The sequence below is a fragment of the Apteryx rowi genome, unplaced genomic scaffold, assembly GCF_003343035.1.
Source record: "Apteryx rowi isolate R43461 unplaced genomic scaffold, aptRow1 scaffold_9, whole genome shotgun sequence".
Classification (NCBI taxonomy): domain Eukaryota; kingdom Metazoa; phylum Chordata; class Aves; order Apterygiformes; family Apterygidae; genus Apteryx; species Apteryx rowi.
The window spans coordinates 6,365,270-6,389,918 of NW_020451204.1; the positions used below are offsets into that span (position 1 = coordinate 6,365,270).

The following is a 24,649-nucleotide window of genomic DNA, read 5'->3' on the forward strand; positions in this document are numbered from 1 at the left end:
AAAAGTTCATGCACTTATACAAGAGCAATAAAAAAAATTAAATATTTATTTTGAATAACAGGCTTAAGTTCAAGCTGCAATGTTGGCAATGTAGATTTTAAACACAGATCACAAAAGCGTGCACAAAAATGTATTTGAGCAAAGAACAAAATAATACTAAGAATTATACTAAACAGCTGCTGATTTTAAAGAAACAAAAAAGGCTTGTAATCACTATACAAAATATAAAATGTATTAAACACTACCATCCACAGAACAGGTTTATTTTAGTTTGATTATATTTAAAAATTATTTGTGTAGTTATTTATATAGTGAATTGTAAATGAATATTATACAGTAACCTCCTTTTGGTCTGCAAAACCTTTGTTGCACTATAGCACATCCGATCACATTGCAAAAAAAATTATTTTTCCTTACTATCAATAAAGAAAACAATCATTGATAATACAGTAAATATTGTCAGGTCTACAAATAATGAAATTAAAAAAATGACTCCTCCGAGACTGAAGCGCTTTCCATGCAAAGTCAGCACTTGCTTGTTAGAGTGCACTACCAAGCAGTGTCCAGGGTCGTAGATGCTCTTGGTAAGACTAAACCTTACAAAAATCAAAGATTGAATGTAATCATGCAACCCTCTTACTACTGGGTATACCCACTGTGTCGCTTATCAATTTATTGCCTTTCCRGAATATCATTCAAGGCATCAAAATTAGACTTATGATAAATATACATATAATGAAAGGACACAAACTGCTATTTGACACTACTACTGGTAATGTCTGTGCTACGTGAAAGCACCTTTAAAAAGAGCCTATGCGGCAAGAGATAAGTGTCTAAAGATTCAAAATGAATCAACAGTATTGGATAACAATATAATTCTCAACTCAGAAGCTGCCTCAAGATTAGGTGCATCTTCAGTTAATGTAACAGGAAAAAAAGGCAATGGAATTTATTTTATTAATTGTATCCACTCATAAACTGACCTAAGGCCACCAGATGTGCAGACACAACAAGTTTTCTTTTCTTTTCTTTTTTACAGTTCTTTAAATTGTAGGATGATAAAGGAATAGATCTATTTAAAAACAAACAGCTATTTCATCTATATTAAGAGGTGGCACCAGGCGTCGGGTTCACGTTTTGAGTGGCCACCTGTGGTGCAACTTCAATGATTCGTGGTTTGTCTATAATTCTGGCYGTGCGGTTGCCCTTCTCTACAATGCCAATAATCCATGCTTGGTGACCTTCGCCATATTTTGGAGACTTGATCTCAGCACAGAAACGTGCTGCCTGTTCTCGTGGTAAACAGATGAGGAGGCCTCCTGCAAAGAAAAAGCAGAGCATTAAATGTCTGATTAAAAAGCGTTTCAACCTTGATCTGCCAAATCCCTATTCAGACAAGCACTTGGTGACTTCAGTGAATTCTGTCAGACTGCAGGACTCCAAAAGAAGACATGGTGAAAGTCTGCGAGCTCTCACTTTACAGAGAGAAGTTTGTTCTTGAATTCAGYGTTAGTGCATATGTAAATGAAGCCAAATACGCACAAAAGATGTTGGCGAAAAGACATCATACTGATGCCAACAAATGACATACTCAAACAACACTGGCATTGTAAACTTCTAGCAGAGGATTGCAAAGTGCCTCTACAAAAAGTATACACAGAAACATTTTGAATCAAGGCCATATTCAGATACCTATAACCACATATTGGTAGCAGCTGATTCTGCAAGTAATTCCATTGATTGCTATGAAATCATTCATCAAAACAGGGACTGTTAGAAGTGAATGCAAGAATTGGAAAATTAAACACAGGCTTGATCCTGTGCTCCTTGCAATAGCCAGTCCCTTTGACCCCTTTGCTAATAGGGATTTTCTAAGCTACTGCCTTTCCCATAAGGCCTTTTTTTCCCTCACAGAGAAAACTGCAAAAATACTTCATCTACTAATGAATGCTTTTCTGGAGCAGCACAATAACCAGTTAGCAAGGCTGCCATTCACTTATTAAACCTACGAACACCTCCATTCTGAGAATCCCAAAGCACTGAAAAAGATGATTTTGGAAGTGAAGTGCTAGAATGAGTTTCATCGCCAGCTCTGGCACAACCTTCCAGGGGGCTCTGGACAAATCATTAAATGTTTTGGTGCTCTCCCCTCTTTATTACTAAAACGTAAGAGTTTTTCTGTATTTCTTACCTTTTTTAGATTTATACTGTGTTGCCTATGTGTGAAGCACTGCACCACAGAACAGTAAACTCGTCTGCAGATGCCTAGTTAAGCCTCAAATGTTACATGCAAACAGTTTTTACAGTTCTTGCTCTAAACCCTGTACACTCTGCTGTATTTCAATAGAGAGCAGCCTCTTTCAGCTCTTCTGTAGGGAGGGTCAACATACCATCTCTCACTGGAAAATGTTTGGAGAATACAGGCAACAGAGTACATTTATCCAAACAGGAATTTAGGCACATGCTGAGGCTTGCCTACTCTTAAAAAGAGAGCAGTAATACTGGAGTACCCACAAGTTATTTGATCCAAAGTCTTCTTGTCTCAGCGAAGGGCAGCAGGCCAGCAGCACAGCCTCAGCTGCTTGGAAATGGGGCCCCGTCAGCTCCAAACCAAACTTGGAAGCAAAGCGCCATCTACTGAGCCAGCTGCCCTGCTCAGCTCGCTGCCCTCGCATCCCCGTCGCATCCCCGCACCTTAGCGGCATTTAAACAACTCCCAAGCACGCCGGATACCTTTATGTGGAAACTGCTTTTCCAAGCAAACAAGAGAGGTGGTGACTAAAGACACTTAATTTAAGGCTATGAGAAGAAGCAGCTATTGAACTTTAAGGGTAAGTTGGAGAGACATATGTAAGCATGAAAATTATTTTTTAGGTTTTGTATGGAGTAAATGAGGGTGCCATCCACAAAAATGCCTACCTATGACAGACGTATCAGAACATACCAACTTCCAGGCACCTCCATCAAGAGCAAGAAATCAGAAACACGAAACACAGTGTTTAAGCTCTTGCAGATGTAACAGACAAATCAACTACAAAGGAATTAAGTACCATTCCCATGGAAGGCTCTAAATCAAACTGAAGAATATCTTATGTCACAGTGCCAGTGAGTCAGGGAAGAGGTTTAAATGATAGTGCAGAGAATTTACTAACAGTCAGAAGGGAGGAGTCAAAGTATGGCAGAGAAAACAAAATAAGGAAGAGCAAGAGAATAACCTTTACTCATTATCTTTTCCCCACACACTCATTCTACAGTTTTTATCAATTATACGCACACCCTGTTACATTCTTTGGCAAGATCAGAAAAATATGCCAAATGAAAGTTTATAATCAAAAAACACTTCCCACTTGACTGCTGCATCCCACAGTTTGATCAATAACTCTCAATCAAGGTTATGGGCTACTCTTGATCAGTAGTAGGATTCCTATCTGCAGGGATTATAATTATTTCTCTGGTAGGTTGACCAGTCTGTTTAACCCTTGGGGCAAGTCCTAAGGTTTTCCCGCTATGTTACTAGCATTCCTAGCCGCTCTGAGCAATTTTTGTCCCATGGACAACTGCAAGAAGCCTTCACCTATGCAAGGTTACAGCCACCAGGAATCTGACTTGCTGCAATGTGCTATTCCTACGGAAAATGAAGAGCCAGTGCCACTCTGCACTGAAGCAAGCAGCATTTCCTGGTGTACCAGGTGTCCAGCAGCAGGTACCAGTATCAGTGTACCAGTAGCATTAATGGTGTACCATTAGCCACCACTGAAGACAAAACAAACAGGCCACAGACTGCATGAACAAAGGGCCTTGGCAACTTGAGAATTCACTGCTTGATTCCCAACTTTTGGGTTGAAAGGAAGCAGATACTGCCATCTGCCCTGGCTTACATTTCTAAAAAAAGTAAGTGTTTTGTTGTTTTTTTTTTTAAAAGAGGTTTTGACCATTACCGTTTTTAACTGTTGTACTGCAAGCAGAGAACTGAACACAGAAAACTTCAAAAGCACAGACTAGACTAGACAAAGCTTTCCAATTAAGGGGAGAAATGCAAATAGTTCCATGAATCAAAATCAAGTGTCCTTGCTTCTGCTAATGCCTCTATCATAATGACTAATAAAAGGATGAGATCATTAGCCTTTCCTCTACTCAGGCACCAACACAGCCCTTCTATTCTATCCATCTGCCTATTTTCATAAAACTTGCAGAAACACGGCATCTTTAAGATTCTTTTACTACACTAAAAAGGTTTGTTGACATCAGTCAACAGCTTCAAAAGTTGTTAGAAGAGGACTGCAAAAAATACACACATGCATGAGTATCCCATACAGAGTGATATTGTAACATATTTCTGCAAGCAGCCAGTCTAATAAATAGAATTAAAGTGACTGGAAACATCCTCCCGACTGCAACTTTAACCATTAGCAAAAGAGTTATCTAAAAGATAGCACAAAATCATGCAAAATTTGAGTTTTAAGAAAACAAACTGTAAGCAAGTGTGTTTGGAGGATGGAACAGATGACATAAGAGATCTTTCCAACACTGACTTTTGTCAACAGGTGCCCAGCAAATGCACGTCAGAAAAAACAACAGTCTTAAATCCATTCAAATCCTTTTCCAGAAAATTTCTCATTGCCTGCCCACTCTGCTGAAAAACATCTGTTCCCCAAACGAAGAAGCTGCAGACATAGCATTTCTGAAAGTTTAAGACAACAGAATAAAGGTATATCTATATGACAATATGAACAGCCCTGATGAGCTGCCCTACAAGGCATCCTCACAACTGGATCTACAGCTGCAGCAACGCACACGCTTGTCTCCATACAAACCAACCCCAGGACATGAAGCGTGCCAACAGCGTGGGTCTGAATGCTGTACAGCCATCTCAGCACACCATGCCCAAGCTAATACAGACTTCTGCATGGTGTCAGGCTATTTGGTTAAGCATAAAGCCCACGGGACTGTAGTTATATAGCTTTCAGACCAGACCTAACATGTCCATGTGGCTACAGATCTCTATAATATTTGGCAGATACTATCCCACAACAAATCCCTATAACCATCTCTAATGTCAGAAATGCAACACCAATGAAATCAAATATACATGTTTTGAGGCACCCAAAGTTCACAAATAACTGAATGTGTCTTGCTGTTTTTTTAATCAACATCTATGTATGCTGAAAGGTAAGCTGTTCAGAGTTTCAAAGACACCTCTTGCTCTCATTCCCAAGTGGAAGCATCTAGTTTATGCTCCAAAGTCAACTGTGTTCCACTTCCAAACACTCTTACAGCACTGCATACCACTGCACTGTTTCACATTCTTTCAAGGAAAAGCCAGCATTAGCACAGGGTGCAGGATGGGCAGCTCTGAAGACTCAARTTCTCGGTTTGCTGCTAAGCTATTCCCACGCCAACTGCTACACAACCCTCTGCCAGGGCCACTCACCTGAAAGAGCACCTCGTGAGCGTAAGGCAGTTTCAGCTCTGTGTCAGTGCTATTTTGGCCTATTTGCAACCGATAACAAATGCCCCTAAGGCAGTGCTATTTGGCACTCTGGTCATGTGGACTCCTAGGTAGTAAGAGCTAGTTTGACGCTACCAAACTTATTTGCACAGCTTGCCAAACAGCCACCAGATACTTCTGGTCTCTGCTGACTGAAGCTGGATTTGAACTGTTGAAAGGGTTCACATCCCATATCCTATTACACAGCATCTGAGCTATACAGTCTCTCTAGGACGGAGTGTCTGTTTAAACACAGATGGCTAAGGAGCAATTCAACAGATCACGGCAAGTTGCGTATTCACTAGGGGAAAAGTTTATGGCTCTCACTGTGATGCTTCTTTCCAAATCTTTGGACTGTTTTGCTATAAGGGGCCCCCTCTGTTGCAAACTGCAGAGAACTTGGATAATACTTCTGGACAGGAGAAAGGGGGAAGGAGATAAGAGAAAGAGACAGATTTCTTGCTCTATCTTCTCTATTTACCAAAGAGAAAGAAAAGTGAGATTAAAGAAGAAGAAGAAATGGAACAAGACGGAAGATTCAAGAGGAAAATGAAGTATAGAGGCTTCCAGCAGAAGGAAGTATTTATTCCAGTAGGCTAGATGGACTATACTCAATGGTAAGACAATGTTCAAATACCGTATCAGAAGCTTTTAACCACATGATGACTGTTTAAATGCTTACCTGAAATGAACTCTAACTTAATGGTCCGATTCTCAGTACATTTTTGTCATGTCTGTATTTATTGTCACTACAAATGCCAGCTTTACTGAATAGAATGCTAAAGTACCGAACAAGTCAGAGCCCAAATTCTTTTCTTGCTGCTAGCTACAATCCCTTAAAGTCAGGATGCATAAAAACATGGAGAAAAAAAAAAAAAATCTGTATTCCTGATGTCTGCGTGCAGTGGACAGAGAAGGCCACAGTCTCCGAGAGTGGCCATTCAGCACTGAACTTCACGCATATTTATAATGAGAAACACAGCACTCATTTGATTGGCAAACCTACTGCGGATGGTTTTACTTTTGAGAAAACTCAGTGTCAGCTGTGCTGGGATATTCACATACTCACTGTTCTGTACTTTATATGTGAGAGAAAAGTAGGTTTCAAAAGAACAATCATGGAATTCTAACTGCAAAATGTTCCAGATATTCAACACAGCAAGGGTTCTATAATATAGTGTTTCATAAGGAAGGAAAAGGCATTCCAAACAGGATGGTGGTTTGGAAATTAAGCTGAAGAAGTTAATTATGAACAGTTGTATGGCTAATGCTCATTAGGTTGGCTATACCCCAAACCAACTGTGATTTTGAATGCAATGCATGGTATTTGTGGCTGTACAATGGTATTAAAATGGTATTAAATTCGGATGTTGAGGTGTACGGAAGGAAGAAGAAGGCACAAGTGTCACTCACCTGAGGTCTCTGGACAAGTCCCATGCATGAGGCCAAACATATTCCCACAAGCCTTACTGACGGCAGCCATCTTAGCAAGAACAGGAAGGTTATGGATAACAAAGGACACCTCATTTCGCTGCTGTTTGGCAAGGTTTTGTGCATGCCCCAGGATTCCAAATCCTGTGATGTCTGTAGCTGCATGTGCATTGAAAGTGTGCATGAGTCCAGCAGCTTCAAAACAAGGGAAAAAAAAAAATCAGTAAGTGCAATGCTTCAACAATATAGTGCACAGTTGAAATGAAGTTGCCTACCTTTGATCTGAATCAGATTTGCTGACTTTTTAAATAAAAAAATTAAATCTCAAATTAAAAAAATCATGCTGGAAGGCAACTGGAATTCACCAATACTGCATGTAACCTTTTAAAAATTCAGCTTGTATTTAAGGTATTAAATTATACTGAAAATTCAATACCAAAGTTATATTTATGAGCATGCTCTATTAGACACGTGCTACTGATTTATATTAGCAGTCTAAGAAACAAGGGTGTACTCTAGATTCAAACTTCCCAAAAGTTTAGGGCCAGAGAGGTTCTGAGCTCAGCTTTGCTTCATTAACAGCAAAGGCCAGATTCATACTGGGTCAGTTTGCTCCTATCTCTCTCCCTGCCACTCCACAAGAAGGTCACAGTAGAACTTAAGTTCTGGACACTCAGCTTGCTTAAGTTCTGGACACTCAGTTTAAGAGCTTAAGAACAAAGCACAGAGGCGATGGGGGGAGGGAGCAGGTCTGGTGGATGGACAGGCACAGCCAGCCCGAAGTCCCAGCCTCCCCACCTATGCATTCATGGAATTCTTGGGTATTTGCAACTGCAGAGCCCTGGCTGGGGGAAAGGCACCTCTGYAGGCAAGGACAATAGCTCCAGTTAAGAATATTTAAGTGCTGTTAAAGGTGGCTGACAAAAGAGYGGAGAAAAACAAAACCAAGAATGTTCTGCCCTTCTTTGGTACTTCCAAATACATAAGCAGGACCCAGGAGTGTYCTTTTCCATAAGACAATCACCGAATGAAATCTGAAAAAATGGGAGAAGGGATATTTAACTATCCCTGTCCCTTCAACTGAGGRCTAAGAAAACACCTAATTCAGTTCTCTGCTCCTCCAAAGACACCTTGAMCAAAGAAGGGAAATCCTGGCTTAACATTTCTGGGGTAAAAGCAGAACCTTCACCCTCCAAACACTAAAAGAAAGGAAGAAAAATAGAAAAGAAACCACATGCTACATTTTCCACTTTGGGGAAGCACAAAACAGTAAAAGAAAAATAATAATTTGAAACATAAAAATTAAGAACTTTTGCTTTATTATTCTATTCCCAATTTTTTTAACCTTACTGCAGCCAGACCTTCATGAATTCTCTAGGCACAGAAAAAAAAAATCCAGTATATTTCCCTTTAAAACATCCTCTAACTCACTCGGATGTTACTTGCTGCACTCATATGAGTCATAATCATCTCCAGCAGCATTTGTGTTTCTGCTATATAATTAAAAGGGGGCGTTTGATTTTAATTTACTTGCTTCACAAACACTGAACAGCAGAAAGATGGGGCAGAAGGAGGGGATAAAGCAGCTGTACCATATTTCCCAACAGCAGAGAAATGAAATTAAATATGCATTTGGGAAAAAAGAAAAAAACCTTACCCCTCCTCCCCCAAGCCAGCTCCCCCTTCCAAAACACACACACACACACACACACACACCCCTCTTCTTACCTGTTCTGTTGAGCCTTGCCATATTCATCATTGCTTCCTGGTATGCTAGTTCTACATCTTCCTGTGTTACTACTAGTTTGATTTTATTCCATTTTTCTGGCTAATGGATGAAAGAAAGATGATTCCCTTAGGTTTTCATCTGTACRTTTTAAAACACACCCTTATCGCTAAAACCAAAAACAAACAAAAAAAACCCCACCACAAACCAGAACCCTTCATCCAAAATACACTTGTATTGATTTTTTTGCTCAGCGTAGAGAAGGGCAAAAGGTTCAACAGTCAGTGTTTTATTCAGAGGTCCTGAAGCTGACCGTATGTATGCATCTTACTCTACTGTACCTAGGTAAAATTCATTTAAAGATCTATTAGGCATTAAGCACCTCACATCTTGCTCTCAGTGGCAGAGTGGAGTGGAATAACCTACCCTATGTAAACAGCTCCTCTGAGGCAACTGCCTGGCTTGAACTCTGCAGCCAAACAAAAAGAACTTTGTTGCTGGATGTTGAGATTTGTAATCTCTGCCTTCTTTGTTTTTGAAGAGAAAATTCTTGATTCTACATCCGGACACTCTGATCAAGGAAGGCCACTGATACATGGAAGTCCGGCTCTGAAGAGGGTACACCAAGGCAGGGCGGGCTCACTCCAGTGAGGTAGGACTAGGGGAGTCTCATAAACTTCCCTTACAGTTTAAAATCAGCCAGCTACACTTCTTTTTACCCATTCTCCAGCATCTTTTATGGATTTATGCCTCCATCATATGGTAGGAAGTGCTTTTCATCCCAAAAGGGTCTCAGAACAATTTAGGAAATAGTACCTTATAAAGAGCAATCATTTCATTCACAGCTGAAATAATTCTGCATCCAGAATGAAATGAAGCAACCATTTAACTATTAAGAGCAACACTACAAACTGGTTTAATTTTCCTTTTTTTTCCTTTTCCAATGAAAATAAAATTACAGAGAACTGAAGTAAATAAAATCAGGATTTTTAAAGTCACAATGCCTACACTGCTAACCCACAACATATATACACAGGACAAAATTCTTAACCAAAGGTGCCAAATCTGCGAGAATCTGCCTATGATGCTGGATCGGGATAGGAACTTATCAGAGAGCACTGACTTCCAGGGGTGTAAGACAGAATCCAGAAGAAATCAGGTGAGGGGAAAGAGACTGGTCAGCCATGATACATTATTTATTAAGATCAAGAAAGTGCAGGAACAAGACCAGACCTTCTGAAATTAGGTTGAGCTGGTTCCTACCCAAAAAATAAGAAAAGCTTTTTATTTATATAAATGAGAAAAGAGCAAGGAAAAAAATAAATTAGGCTATTACAGGGAGGACAGAGTACAGATTATTTTTACTCCAAGTATGACTGAGCAATCCTTTTGCCCAGTTTTCAGAAAAGGTCTTTAGGCTGATCATGGGATGGAGACAGTTCAGACAATGGGAATGGAAATCACCACAAACGAAGTGGAAGTAAAACTGAAGGCTGAGACTAGGAGGACCACAAACACAGGTAGGCTGGAACTTAGATGCAAATTCCTCACTACTATAGCAATCAGATACTGGAATAGCAGGAGCAGTAGGGAGGGAACAAAGGCAAAAAAACCTCACGAAAATCCCTTAACACTTTGTAAAAGGAACCTTAGATTTCTGAATGGAAAAGGTATATCACAGCAGGGTTTAAAAAACCCTTTCTGTAAAAGGTACAGAGCAACCCCTTTTATGCTTTTAGGCTGAAAAAGGAAAAGGCAAGTGCTGCTAGTTCCCAAATGCAGATCAGCCTAGTCATTCCACACCATCAGCCTGGCAGCTGGAGCCACCACAAACAGCTTCATCACCCACGTATGTCCCCGACCGGGTCCCCTGGGGCCCCTAGGGAGCCCAGCTCCCTGCGGACCCTGTGCAGGCTCTCCCTTCGCCCCCTCCAGCTGCTGCCGCCAGCAGCATAGCTGGGGCCTGGCTGCAACAACGCCTGCAGCAACTGGGCAGGCAGGACAAATTTTGCCTCCGTTTAGATTTTCCTTCCATAAGCAGCTCTCACAGGGCTCTTGCCATGGTTCTGCCTTTCACGAGTTACCAGGAACTCATTTGCTACTGCTCTGTGTGTAAATATTTCAGCCTTTTTTATTTTTAAATTTGTTCTGGAGCCACAAGTCTCTACAGTCTAGTTTTCCCTTCTTGCCTATGCATAAACATACTGTAACCATGTACCTTCTCCCACATACTTTTCAATACAAAGTCAAATTCCTTACTGAAGCTTGATTTACAGGTGGCTTTGCGATGGGTAATTCTAGTTTTATCTTCCCTTCTCTTTCAAAAAAAAGAAAGCTAAAGAACAAGGCAGCACAACTACTCAGAAATTTCCTTAGCACAATCAAAGATATATGCTGTTTACACATAACAGGAGGATTGATTTCCTTGTTGCCCTGATTTTTCAGACCAGAAAGTGTTTCTGGTTGACAGTCAAGGAAATTAGAAATACTTGAAATATGTGGAAATGCAGAATATCCTTAATTTGCAAGTCTGTTTGTCAATACAACAATAGATATGTTAAGAAGTGAGATTACGGCCAAAAAACATACWATAAATAGGGTGTCTTGTTGTTTCACTTTTGTTCCTCAATGATTTTCATATCAAAATTATCTGAGGCCCTGATCCTTATATTTGACTGGAAAATGCAGAATTCTGTAGCCCCAGAGGTCAAAATTGCTAGGCCAGACTCTGTTAAGGAGGAAACAAATAAACACCTTTTTCTAGTTGTTCACACTTCAGACTCCAATGAAGGCTCAGGTTGGTTCTCTCCCACTTTTGCTAACACAGACTTTGGAATTAGAATTCATCTGACAATTTAGTGGCCAACAGCCAAGACTAAGTAGATTTGAGCTCACTCCTCTGCCAGTCTATTGGCTCAGTAGTCGCACAATTAGTAAAGATGCATCTTTTTAAAATGTAAACTGAGCAGTTATAATTCTGAAGACATACTGGGAGCCAGACAATGTAAGCAGATGCCAATTTTACAGTCACTTTTTACTTCAGTAGTTACATTTTTGCCTGAAGTAACAGATGGAAATATTTCTATATACATAATGCCACTAGAAATATTCTTATTGAATGCACAGAGCAATACATGTGAGATGTAGATATATTTCCATGTACACAAGCAGAAAGCCCATGAACACAGACAGCAGTTCTGGCCTAACTGATATCAGTAAGCTTTTGCCAATTACTTTGGCAGGTGGAGGAGGGCATAATTTCACCCAGGGTGTTAATCTGTTGTTCTGTTAGTCAACAATTCTGTTTATTACAGCAGTGCCTGAGAACTACCAAGAATTAGACCCAATTAAGTTGGACTTGGTATAAACACAAAATAACAAACTGTCTTGATTGCAAAGGTTTCCATATAAGCAGATGAGGCTSACACACCAAGGAGGAAGGAGGAGGGACACACGGTAGATCATTCCCAACTGAGCCCCCAATATACTTATTACACTACCGAATCTTCCCATTTTGAGGCTTTGGGGGAAATGGCGAGGCCACCTTTAACTCATACCCCTCTTCCCTATTTCTTTTTTTTGCAGTTTACTCACAATATCTAGCCACTGGTGGACAGCTACAGCCACTTGAGTTCCCAAGGGTTTAGTTAATACAAGCACATCTCCTGGCACTGCATTGTCTGGCCTGAAAACAAAGAATTCATATATTAATTAGGGAGTGAAATTCACACATTATTAGGAATAAGTGCTAATAATTCACAGTCCCATATATTTTATTGTACAATTAAAGAAAAAACCCACTAATTGCAGAATTACCCTTTGGGATTTATTGCCACAGGATATTATTGAGCAAAAAAGCTGCAAACTTATTTAAAAGTGCTAGCCCTTCTTTCATATAATAGAACAATGCTTGCAGTCAGACACACACACAAAACTACATCTTTTCTATTAATTTACTGCAGGCATAAGATAGGATAGGAAAAAAATCTGACTTATCTTTGTTATTCAGGACATAAGATAATAATCAGCTAGAACAAATTCCTTCCTTTATCATAACATGCCACAGTRAGACATTCAAGATTGGCTACTGTTAAATGGTCAGAATGCTGTAGTTACAGCCATTAATAGGATAACTGGGACACGGTTTAAAATGTATGTATAAATAGGACAAAAAAAATATRTCCCAAGCAGTCTTTAATACCTTTTAAGATTAGAAGCTTAACTCCTTTCAAAAGGAGAACAGAATCACAAGATATTGGTGGGGAAAAAATAAAAGGACACTTAAACATGTGAGAGAGAGATGTGGCATCTGTTGAGTGGTAAGAACAAACACAAGCAGGAGAAGGTATTGCTTTATTCAGCAAGAGAAAGATCACAACATGGTATTTAAAGGATTTTTAATATAACCCTTCTGACCAGTGCCTTTAATTGTTTAGTGATTTAACTTACATTATAAATTCATTAGGCTGACAGACTGTCGTGGCCACTCCTCCTAAAACAATCCAGGGATTTAACACTGTTTGGCCACCAGTAACAGATGTTCCTGCCTCTTCTGCTGCATCTTTGAAACCCTGGATAATTAGAGGCATCACTTTGTCTCTTTCCTAGAGATCAAAACAGAAGTCAGAGTTCCATACACAGCAGTGTTACTCATTTCCAGACTGGTCCGGGGCCTTAATTGCTCAAGCCAATCCCCTGATGGCAAGAATTCATGACAGAAAAGCCAGCCTTAGGAAGAAGTTAGTCTCCTGAAAATGGTATGCTATCCCATAGAGCTACGGTTTTACAGCTCCTTGTAAAATGCTGAAGAAACATTCTCGAAAAGGTCACATGAAAGTAAAGAAGTCAGAGAGTTCTGGAAACTTGGAAGAACTATCCTGCTGTTGTAATCGGGTACAGCCACAGCAGTGCAGTGCAATACAGCAAAGTTAACTCAAGCTGCATTTGGCCTCCACTAACCTGCAAAATTTCAAGTCACTCCCTTCTAAGAAGACACAGTCCTTCTTTGCTAAAGCAAACAAACATGCTGGTCGCTTCCAGAAAAAAAAATAAAAAAAGAAAAGCAATCTATTTTAGTTGCTTTTGCTTCAAAGAGATGTTATAAAGCTGACATAAGAAAACCCAAAGTATCTGACCAGATTGTTACATCAATTGGTAATCAGCTGCTGCCTTGGGGCAATATTCTTCTAAATTGACAGGAGTAGGGACACCATTTTGGTGAAGATGAAGGTATTAGCAGAAGATTAAGATGACACAGAAAACTGAAATTTTAGCAAGTGACTTCAGAAAGCTTATGAAGCAAGAATTGCACTACGAACTGGGGCACTCAGCAAAGCCCTGTCTTTAGCTTCTTTTTTAAAAGGGCCCAAACTGTGAGGAGAAAATACACTGAAGATAATACATTATGGCAAGTACAGCTGTTTTGGCCCTTACTTCAAAAGCAAGTGCCAAAATCTTACCCTATCTGTCATTTTATTGCTGATTCCAAGGAGCATCAACATGTTGTCGCATTCTGTAACCCCCATGGCATAAAGGTCACTTAGGACATTGGCACATGCTATCCGCCCCTGAAAAAGAAAGAAAAAAAACTGGAGGACTGTTTCGGTATGTTCAGACAATCACCTGTCAAAAACAAAACTTCTGACACGAGGCTGTACTCTAAGACAGCTTCTTATTTCATAGGCTCCTGCACTCAGAAATCCAAAGATGTGACATACTGCATTTCATGTTATGTGTCCAGTTAGGAGTCCAGTCTAGGACAGATATCTGTTCCCTTCATAGTTAATAAAAGAATTCATCCTAGCCGTCTTGGACAAAGCTTTCTCTCACTGGCTATACAGGTGTCTTATACAAAGAGTTTAGACCAGATTCCTAATTTCAGAGGCTGAAGTTAGGCAAGCTCAGCTTGCCTAAACTGATACGTTCCTTTTAACTTAATTCCAGCACAGAAGTGTACAGCACTGATGGTGGAGACTACAGTAAGTTAATTTATAACTGCTAAGGAGCTAATCTAAAAAGCTTATAGTGCTTCCTAATACTGTAGTCTTCTTCTGTTAGGATGTCAGCAAACGGCTGGCCACAGAAGACAGCACAGGCTGGGAATAAAAGAGCTCACGGTTCTCAGATGCTGGCCTTGTCACCACTTCGGAGCATCCATGCTCCTGCTGAGGGAAGGTGTGCACTTATTTAGGTGACCGAATAAGGCTGAATTTTCTTAGACCACATACATTCTAATTAATATTTGTGTGTGTGTGTGTGTGTGTGTGTGTGTGTGTGTGTGTGTGAACAACTCCGTTAACAAAACTTTCTCCAAGAGGCCTAGTCTCCTATTAGAGGTCCTCTGGAGAATTCTTAAAGCTGACAGGACCGAGAAGGGCTCACTCAGGTCACATGAGCTTAGCTACTCTAATTTTGCTGAATTAATGGATCTGAGTTAATCTGCAAGTCAGGTTTCGCCAGGGTATGGACACAACAGAGATGAGACACTGAGTTTCCTGATGAAGGTGCAGAACTTGCTGATGAAGGATGTACCCTAAGGGATATCAAAATGATTCTGAAGTACAGAACAAGTTCTGTTGTGCTAGCCTGGAAGACACCACACACTTTAATAAAGTTATTCTAAGTTTACAGCAGCAGAACAATCAGAATCTGGTTCTGTGATTTTAAATCTGTGGTTTTTTTACGAAGTTCAGAGGCAAAGTCACCACGATAAAAACAATATGCTCATTCCAGACAACTGGGATTAAAGAAACATGCCTTAGTTGGAAGACACATTAAATAAACAAACAAAGCACATTTCTGCCATTTCCAAAACCTTACAGCCTAATCACAGATACAGGACCTTTACACAAATTAATATTATCAGGCAGTTATCTCACTTTCTGATGACAGGAAATAACACCTCCAAATCACAATGAAATAAAATGCAGTTTTTCATAAATTCAAGAGTTTCCATTGGCACCAGGGCAACCCATTACATATTTGGAACTGGAATATGACTTCAAAATTTAAAACTTAAACTATTAAGAGAAGAATGAGCTGTGTACTGCATGGGTTGATGAATATCCACTGTTAAATTTATAGATGTTAAGGAAGCTAAAGCCTGTCATTTTCCTTTTTTGTAAAGGGACTATCAAACTCTCGAGAGCTATCTTCAGTATTTACCAAACAAACTTCTGGTTTATGCCCTCTTAGGAATGACAGATAAGTTTTTAAAACCACAATGACAACAGCTCTCTATTCTAGTAGTCAGAGGTCAGCCTCACTCTAGCTTTGCCTATTGACAAAACAACTGTGGAAACAAATCCAGGGAGTGCAAGTCTCAAGTCTGAATTAGCAGAGGGAATGATACACGATTTGCCAAAATTTATAGACATGACAGGACTCAAACAGGGTTTAGTCTAGCTGCGTCCCCCATTTCACTGAAATCTCACTGAAACACAAGAAACTACTTAGAATACTAAGAACTATTTATAAGGGCAAAGGGTAGAATATCAGATTCTCATCCTCAGTCTGGAGCGAAGATTCTTCAAAAAGCATCAAGATATTCCCTGCAATGGAGGGGGAAGAGATTTCCCCCATCCTGAACCAGCTAATTTCCTGCTCCTGTATTCAAAACAGGCATCTCTGCAATGTCATAAAGGGGCCATATAAGGCCTATTACTAACGTGGTTTGATACTTATTATGAAACCTATTCTCAATTGCTTATAACCTTTCCAATCACGAACCATTTAAGCTTCAAAGTCCTATGCTGGATACAAACATTACAGGTGTATATCATAGGGATGTATCAGACAACACAGATCACCTGTTTTCAAAAACAAAGCTGAAGAGAAAGGTTAAGAGGAAAAGAAGGAGGAGTTTTTTGCCTGTAACTGAAGAACTTTATTTTAAAATAGCCCTCCTTTTCTCCGTCTGCGACTGCCTGTATTCTGAAGTAAAAATATGAAGTTCAGCAGAGTCCATATGCATTTTTGCGTATTTTTTTCTACCTCAGAGTCTGGCTTTGCACTTTCTGCTTTCCCTCTTTGCTTCCTTTTATCCCCCCGCTGGGAAGACAGATCAGATAAGGAGCTGCATGTAGACACTGCATACAGAGAGGGGAACAGACTCTGAATCAGAGAATACACCCCCAAAACCAGACTAGAATTGACTAGGTAAAGAGACAGAGCAAAAGACCAGGAAGTAGATAGTTGAACTGTGATAGTAACAGGCATGGGAGGGGGAGGACTAGGCTAAAAATGGGGAAAGAAGTGGTTGGAGAAACAGGGCAGAAGCAGTCAGGCTTGGAAAGAACAGAGGAGTCTAGAGCATACTCCTTTATGCAGCCTGGGCACGAACTCAGAATTCCTGAGTCTCACCATTCCTCTGCTTTTAAGAAGCATCCGTAACCCCCCTGGCAAATTATTTTTGTCTCTTTTCCAACTAGCATTGGTCCACACAGAGAATGGCAATCTGTATTGCCCCCAGTTACTCTAGTCCCCAAGCGAGAGAGGCCTGAACAGGGGATCCAGCCGTTCCAAGCCTGCTGATAATCGCTGCGGGTATCGGCAAGAAGCCGTATGACATAATCCCTGCTCTCAGTTAGCTTTTAAGAAGAAATACACGCAAGCAAACAGACTAAGAAATGGCAAGTCATTGCATTAAAAAGGACACTGATAAGAATGGAAAGTGAAGCACTTTAGTGTTTGGAAATGCCAAAGTTAAGGTTTCTGGTGCATGTGGATCACAGTACAGACTTTAGCTAAGATGCAGCCACTGAAGTTGGACTAAAGCCAAATTTACATTCCGCTCCTACCACACTGGCCTAAACCTCATTTGTGCACAAAACCAGCTATCTGCTACTGCAGCATCTCAATTCCCCTATATCTCCCAACAAGACAACCCTCCCCCTTAACTACAGCCTTCTCATATGACCCCTTACAAGTATTTGTTACAAGGTGAGAAAGGAGAATTTCTTAGTTGATGAAACTGAACATCATTCTTCAACAATACAGGGTTTTTTTTCTGCCCCCTGTCAAGTTCTCACATGATGTTAAAGCAAGTCACTTGAATGAAATTTCCCAGGAGAGCTCAGCAACCACATGTATTTTAGAGGCCAGCCCGAGATCTTGGCCTCTCAGTTTGCAGAAACAGAGCTCTGTCGGAACAGAAATCAAAGAATCTGCACATACATACATGCGACCGTAACACCTGGTCGAGCATACTGAAACAAATGAGTAGATCCCAACCTTAGAGTGAGTGTCCAAAACTTACCCGACAGAGAGGGGTCTCACAGAATAAACAGCAAAGTAACAAAAAGCATGCAGTCATATAAATAGAAGTAAAACAACACTTTAATGAAAAGGGGTTGCCTTAAAATCATACACAACATGAATTCTAGCATTTCTCAACTTTCATTTAACTAACACTTACTGTAGAGCTCCTTACAACCTTACTAAGATCTTTTCTAACATGCATTTGTTTCCTCATCACCTTCTGCTCAAGTCAATACTGATCACGACCACACATAACACCACAGAGAAATCTCTACCAAGATGGATGGAATGAAACATGGACACAGAAAGAACCAGAGTCAAAGACTACACAACTTTGCACAAGTCATAGAATTTTAACTTATCCATCTGCAAAGTGGAAATATTGCAATGGAAAAACTGGTGTTCACAAAGCACCCTGAAGTTGCCAGGTGCTATTGCCAACRACAGTCATTTAGGTTTTTCCAGTTATAACATGTTACTTGGTTATTTCAGAACCTCAGAAAAGGCCAATTACAATGCGGTTCTCCTCGTAAGAGGAGTTTACTGTCTACTGCTTCACAGACAGCTCTTTTTTCCCCTTTTGTGCTTTTCAAGCCAAACCCCACAGATCAACAGATGGAGGGAGCTTTGAATTAAAGGCAGCAGTCCTCCCTACTTTCACCTACACAAAGCAACACTGCAGCATTACTGGCCAACATGGAAAGGATCACAGGATGAAAGATGATGCCTATCCCTCATCACGTGTATTTGGAAAGACACTGAATGCAGTTAATCAAACAATTAATATTGCATATCAAGAACAAACAGTCAAAATTCCCATCAGACTGGTGAGAAGCACAAATGAAATCAGCAATACATCTAACAGTAAGTTTAGCCAACTTACCATCATATAAGGATCATCCACAATAGGATAAATATAATCTGTCGTCTGGACCAACGACAAACCTCCATGTCTTAATGGAATAACACATGTGTCCATCCCAATTCCTGCAAAGACATAAATCCATCCGTGGGATGAGTAACTTTGCCCTTGATTATCTGCTGTTCTAAACAAGAGAACTTATAAAACATGTCTGTGAAATACAACTCGCAATGCTGCCTAAACAAACAGAGCAGATTTCCTGCCCTAGAGAAAGCACATAGCACAAATAAGAGGAAAACCAACCAAAAAATGAAAACTCATGTTTGGAACGTGTAAACAGCTGAAAGCAAGAACTAAGCTACAATGTTCTACAGCTTGGTGCAATATAATAGCACGTTGCTTTTGAGAACACCTGCATTCATCTGCATGTACATTTAAAGTTAGAGGAACTGCATAAACTGACGTTGTCAAAAGCAAATAGGTTTTCCTACTACTTCCATCTCAACAAAAACATAGTGACAGTTTTTAAAAGGACATAGCCTCTCATAGAAGACATCTCCTCCTCACTTCAGAAGGAACAAAAAGAATGGCACAGTCACTGCTTAGGCCCCCAGTGAAAGATGATTCACCCACTTGGAACCTGTGCAACTGTGTTAGTCTCTCCTTGTTTCTGTGAGGCTGAATCGGGGCAAGGCGATCTGCTACACAGGAAAACTCCTTCCCAGGGTAAGAGCAAGATACTTAGAATTACTTTGTATACACCACAGGGCACGAGTCTTCCTACAAGCAGTTTTCAGGGAGCAGATGCCACACAGTAACTTTTTCCCAATGCATTAGCAAAACACTATGCAGCAAGAGCTACAAGCCAGTATTTGGCAGTGTCCCGTACAGGGCTGGAGCTAGTTGCTAGCATCCGAACTGCTAGTGAGGACATGGAGCAGCAGGCCTGCCAGGTAGCAGGCATACAGGGGGAGAGCTACCACGGCAAAGATCCGGCCATGGAAGAAAAGGGATACTGAAGAAAGCTCACGAGTGGCAATTTAGGGTTGCTCATCCTCCACAAAAGCTACCAAGCTGCTATGCACATCCAGTACTTCCAAGGAAATGCTCATAAGCACTTACAGAGAAGTGGCTTGTGTACAGAAGCTATTTAGCCCTCAGTTCACCTATTGATGTAAGGTTTTCAATAAATTTACAGCAAAAGTGCTGTTTGACAGACAGTCTCCAAGGAGCCACCATTTTTCTGGCGCTATTTTTCTCTTCTGCAAAAAAAGGACTTCCCAAATAAGGGAATCTGTTCAGAGAGGTGTTTGAAAAAGGGATTTTCAAGTTTAATAACAGCTTAGAGAATTAATGCCCAAACTTGCAATTTCTTACTCATGGATATACTCATGGCCATTTTTAAGATTGGCCTGGATAATGCCACTTGTAGAACACTAAAAATTAGCAAGGCTGAGCCTGTTATTGATAATTTCCCTCCTGACTACATCTCAAAAGCATGATGCATATGCACAGGCTGTGAAGTTAGCTGACTACCCCTTTTAAGCACAAGGCATCAGAGCAAGCAACACCAAATTAATCTGGAGATACATTTGTTAAAGGGATACTCACCATAAAAATAAAACAAAACATTTTTAGAAGACTTGAATTCTCCACTTTCTATTACTAACAGATTTCCTATTACATAACGATAGACCTATTTAGTGATGGCATTAGTCTACTTTTTACCTTTTCATATAGCTGGAGAAGAAAATTCTATTAGCAGTTCCATTACTTTTTAGAGCCTGTAAGCTTACAAGAAGGAAAAAAAAAAACAGCTAGAAAATTAAATCTAAAACAAATTATTACTGATTTTAGAAATTTGCCATATTAGAAATGCTGTTGTGAATAACTACTATTTAGTTGGGGGGGGGGGGGAGTCATACAAATAGCAATTTGGGGCCAAAAGAAGCTCAAAGTATTCCTTACTAGGGAATACTCTAGTGCCACCCCAGCTCCGCACACAATTACTGCTTAGATATTTCATACAAAGATCACCATTGTTTAAGCCAAAACAGGGGCTCCTTACTGATCTTCCACTGAATCCAATCTCTTCTGGAATAATGCATTGCAACCTGTTAGTCTGCTAATACATAATTTGCCATATTAAAATAATTTTAAATAGGTTACTGGATACTAAATTGATAGTTAAATAACTTTGGAATAAATACTACATTGATATTCCTAAATTGAGAAAAAAATCCATTCTGCACTGTAAAGCAGAGATTAAATATGCAGGGCTGAGTAAACAGACAAACAGAATTAAAAGTGTCACTAAATGCATTATCTACGTTCATTTATCTATATCAATATTAGGTACAGTAGCTGGTATCAAAATACCTACATTCGCCCTGTTCCCCATGTAGATTGCTTGTGCAGGTTGTTTTCCCTTATTGCTTGCATCATTGTGCAAATACCAAAGAGAAAGTGAAGCTGGCAAGAACACAGAGGTCTTGTAAAGACAGCTTTTCCCAGGTAGCTTCTATAGGTGAGCAAAAAAGTTAGAGTGGGGTACAATGAAAGGACTGAAAGGAGAAAAAAAAAAAAAAAAAAAAACACACCTGTGAAACAATCCATTCCTAGTCTTAGCTGAAGTAAGTTTTCTTTTACTTCCTCACTTTCTCTCACTCACTCAGCATTTAAGAGTCATCTAATGATTATTCACTGCATAAATTTTAGAAGCCAATGTACAAATATAAAGTTTCAGAAATTAATTGATACTACTTTGTTTTGCAAAGCATCTACTGGGGAAAGGGAGGAGGAGACTGTAACTCCTAAGCACGTGCCTATCATTACAGCCATTCCCAGCTCTGTTTTTATTTCATAGTTGAGTGCACTGCAGCATGTTAAATAATTAAAATACAAACCCGTTATTCTTATATCCCAGATGCCAACAAATGTCAACTATAGTCATTCTTCAGATTTCTGGATGCTGTGCATGCATTATACAACATATAATTTTCAAACTGATTGAACAAATAGCAGATCAGATTGAGTCACTACGCAGATGAAAACAGAAGTATCCCAGGTGTCCAGAGATGCAGCTACTTACCCAACCTGGGCATAACTGCCCCCAGGAACTGTTCATCTTCCTGAAAATGGTTTTCTTGTAGAGATTCAAGCAGTTTCTGTAAGACATCCTGAGGCACTTTACAGCCTGTGCCTTTAAGTTCAGTGAATCGGGTCAGACGGAAGCTCTTGTCCAGTTCATAACTTTCTGGGTTAAACGACTCCCGAACGGACATGGTTCTTTCACACAGACTGCTGGCCTTTCCCACCCCAGAGCAATGGTATCAGTTTCTTTGCTGATCAGTCTAATTAAAAAAATTGGGAACATTAGAAATTCCTAGAACCTACAAGACAACACGTTTTCTACGTAGAGCAAATTAAGATGTAAAAAAGAAAAGCACTCAATGTATTTCACTTGTTACAACAGGTGGGCACATCTCACACAATCCATTTCTCTGAGACCGTAGAGGAACAACAACTCTTCCTACCTTCCAGTATTTAAAACTGTAATCATGCCAGGCCAATCATAGAATGAATTTTTTTTCCCCAGTTATGCTGCATAAGCTTTTCATTAAAAAAAGAATCTAACACACCAACCTCATTTAACACAGAGGTAATGAAAGAAATAATAGTTCCCAGAGCACTGGGGCCAATTTCCAAAAGGAAACCTGGGCCCCGATCCTGCAATACGCTCAATGGAGACATCTGTTTGTACTCAGTTCAACAGAGGATCATGACTTTAGTCATTAACATATTAATTTCAAAAATAAGACACTTTTCAAATAATGGTTCAGCTTCAGTTCTGATGTAAGAAGCTGAAACTCCTTAATACACCTGTTCTCCTTGGGGGGAAAATACAACCCCGGAGTTATGTTAGTACAGGTAACAGAAGAACAAAGAAGAGAAACTATTTAATCGGGATGGTTTACCTACAAACATGCCATTTTACATTTTAATATGTCTATAAACATGAAATGTTGAAATAAAAGATTTCTTGCTTCTCAAGCCCTTTTTCAGTCAAATAATGACACTGAGACTACACAGAGAACTGCCCATTACAACATTAATGTAAAAAGACACTGATGTAACTCATTTAATAAAATTCTTAACAATGCACATCTAATTTTAGAACGTTTTTCCACTCTGACTCAGCCATACACCACACTCCACAACTAATAAGAGGCCTAACCAAAATGTTGACTTCTAAACAGGAACAGCAGATAATATGCAATTTATCTTCCTCAAAGAAAAAGTTTTCAGGAATTACTGAAAGCTATCTACATAGAGTAGTTTCTTCGAAAGCAAGTATCTTGCATCACAACAACAAGGAGAACAGAGTTCAGCATGCATTACTGACACAATATGATAGCGATGATCATGCTGTTACTAGGTTAAGCTGAAAAGCAAGAAAACAAATGTAACTGACCGGTACTCAGTAAGTTCAATAGCAGTAAAAACAAACAAACAAACCCCCCCCCTACAAACTGTGCAACCGATCCCCTCTATACACTTAACATCCGCTACACAAACCTTTAAGTCTACTAATTTACTGAATACAGTTTGTAAGAATTCAAAGTTTTAAGCTCCCTGAGAACTTCTGATATGGAACCCAACTCCCCTCTACAGTGTTTTCCCTCCTTCTCCAGGAGGCGTGTCACTTATTTAAAACAAATCTTCTAAAGCCCAGGCTTGGGCAGTAATCCAAACTCTAGTTACAAGAACGTGTCTTGGATGAGCAATGAATTTAGTTTGTAGCTGTTGTCTTCCAATGCGAGACCCTAACCATTTGCAATCAAAACAAAAAAGATACTGACTGGAAAACAACCTGYCAACAGAAATGGGAGACAAAAGCTTTTCAAGGAAGGGGAATTCTTTTTACTTCATTCTAATCATTTCCAGAAATTTGTAAAAAGCAACTTGCCCCACAAGGGAAACGTTTCCCTTCATCTAACTAGTAATTGCAATATGCCTAGCACCCCCTACCTACTTATATAGGAAAGGATTCAGGGGCCACAGCTTACCAGGAACTTTTTGCAATCTTGAGAACTGTAAGACACAGTCAATTATGCTTCCCAATTTGAAAATAAATATTGAAGCAAACAAGACGATTTTATTTAATGAAAAACATCCACAGTGCGGGAACACAATAACTTTTTAATGAAGATTTGAGTAAAGCAGCATGCAACAATGTATTTCATAGACTGCCATGGAAGCAACCTTGTAAGACTCAAGTTTCCTGCGACTTCTGGCACTCTGTGCAAGCATGCAATTTTAGCGCTAAGTGCATTTGCAAAGTAAACACCCCWCCCCAGAAGAAGGAAGGCACCTCATAACCCAGATGTTCCATACTTTGAAATAATGGCATAGTAAATGTTAAAAAAAGTAGAGCTTAACCCTTGCCTCCCTAAAGCGCCTAGCATAAAGAGGAAAGCACGGGCCCGAGGAAAGGGGGGGGGGGGCAGGTACCTACCCAAAACAACCGCGAGCGCAACCACCAGCAACCCAAGCGCGCGCAAGGTGCGCGGCGAGGCGCCGCGACAACCGTGTGCCCGCCGAGTCCTGCGAGGAGGGCTGCGGAGAGGCATGGCTCCGGGACACCTTAAATTTCCAGCTGCTGCCTTTAAAGGCGGCCAGGGCCTTCGCTGCTGCTCTTTGTGCAGCCGGGGGGGAAGGAGAGGAGCCGGGCGGGCTGCGCAGGCAGAGGAGCGGTGCCCGCAGCCTGCCCTCTCCGCGGGGAGAGCCCGGCGGAGGGCGAAGGACCCCCCTTCTCCTCCTCCTCCTCCTCCTCCTCTCCCCCGGCGCACGTATGTATGTGCGGGAGGCGCGGGCAGGTAAC

The 24,649-nt window shown here is 40.3% G+C and overlaps 1 protein-coding gene across 3 annotated transcripts; it reads right to left on the reverse strand.

The window, feature by feature from the left end:
* Nucleotides 1-28: 28 nt before the first annotated feature.
* On the reverse strand, nt 29-24,588 carry SEPHS1 (selenophosphate synthetase 1). 3 transcript variants are annotated; one of them, XM_026091255.1, is made up of 9 exons: nt 24,284-24,588; nt 21,857-22,118; nt 18,787-18,890; nt 14,105-14,212; nt 13,095-13,249; nt 12,240-12,330; nt 8,648-8,747; nt 6,902-7,114; nt 29-1,319 (listed from the first exon to the last, which is right to left on the reverse strand). In XM_026091255.1, exons 2-9 carry the CDS (start codon nt 22,047-22,049, stop codon nt 1,105-1,107), a joined length of 1,179 nt encoding a protein of 392 aa, XP_025947040.1. In that variant the 5' UTR covers nt 22,050-22,118; nt 24,284-24,588; the 3' UTR covers nt 29-1,104. The 3 variants fall into 3 exon arrangements, with proteins under 3 accessions (XP_025947040.1, XP_025947041.1, XP_025947042.1); XM_026091256.1 differs by lacking the exon at nt 24,284-24,588 and adding an exon at nt 21,149-21,329 and having other exon boundaries at nt 21,857-21,946; XM_026091257.1 differs by lacking the exon at nt 24,284-24,588 and adding an exon at nt 21,149-21,286 and having other exon boundaries at nt 21,857-21,935.
* Between the last annotated feature and the right edge of the window lie 61 nt (nt 24,589-24,649).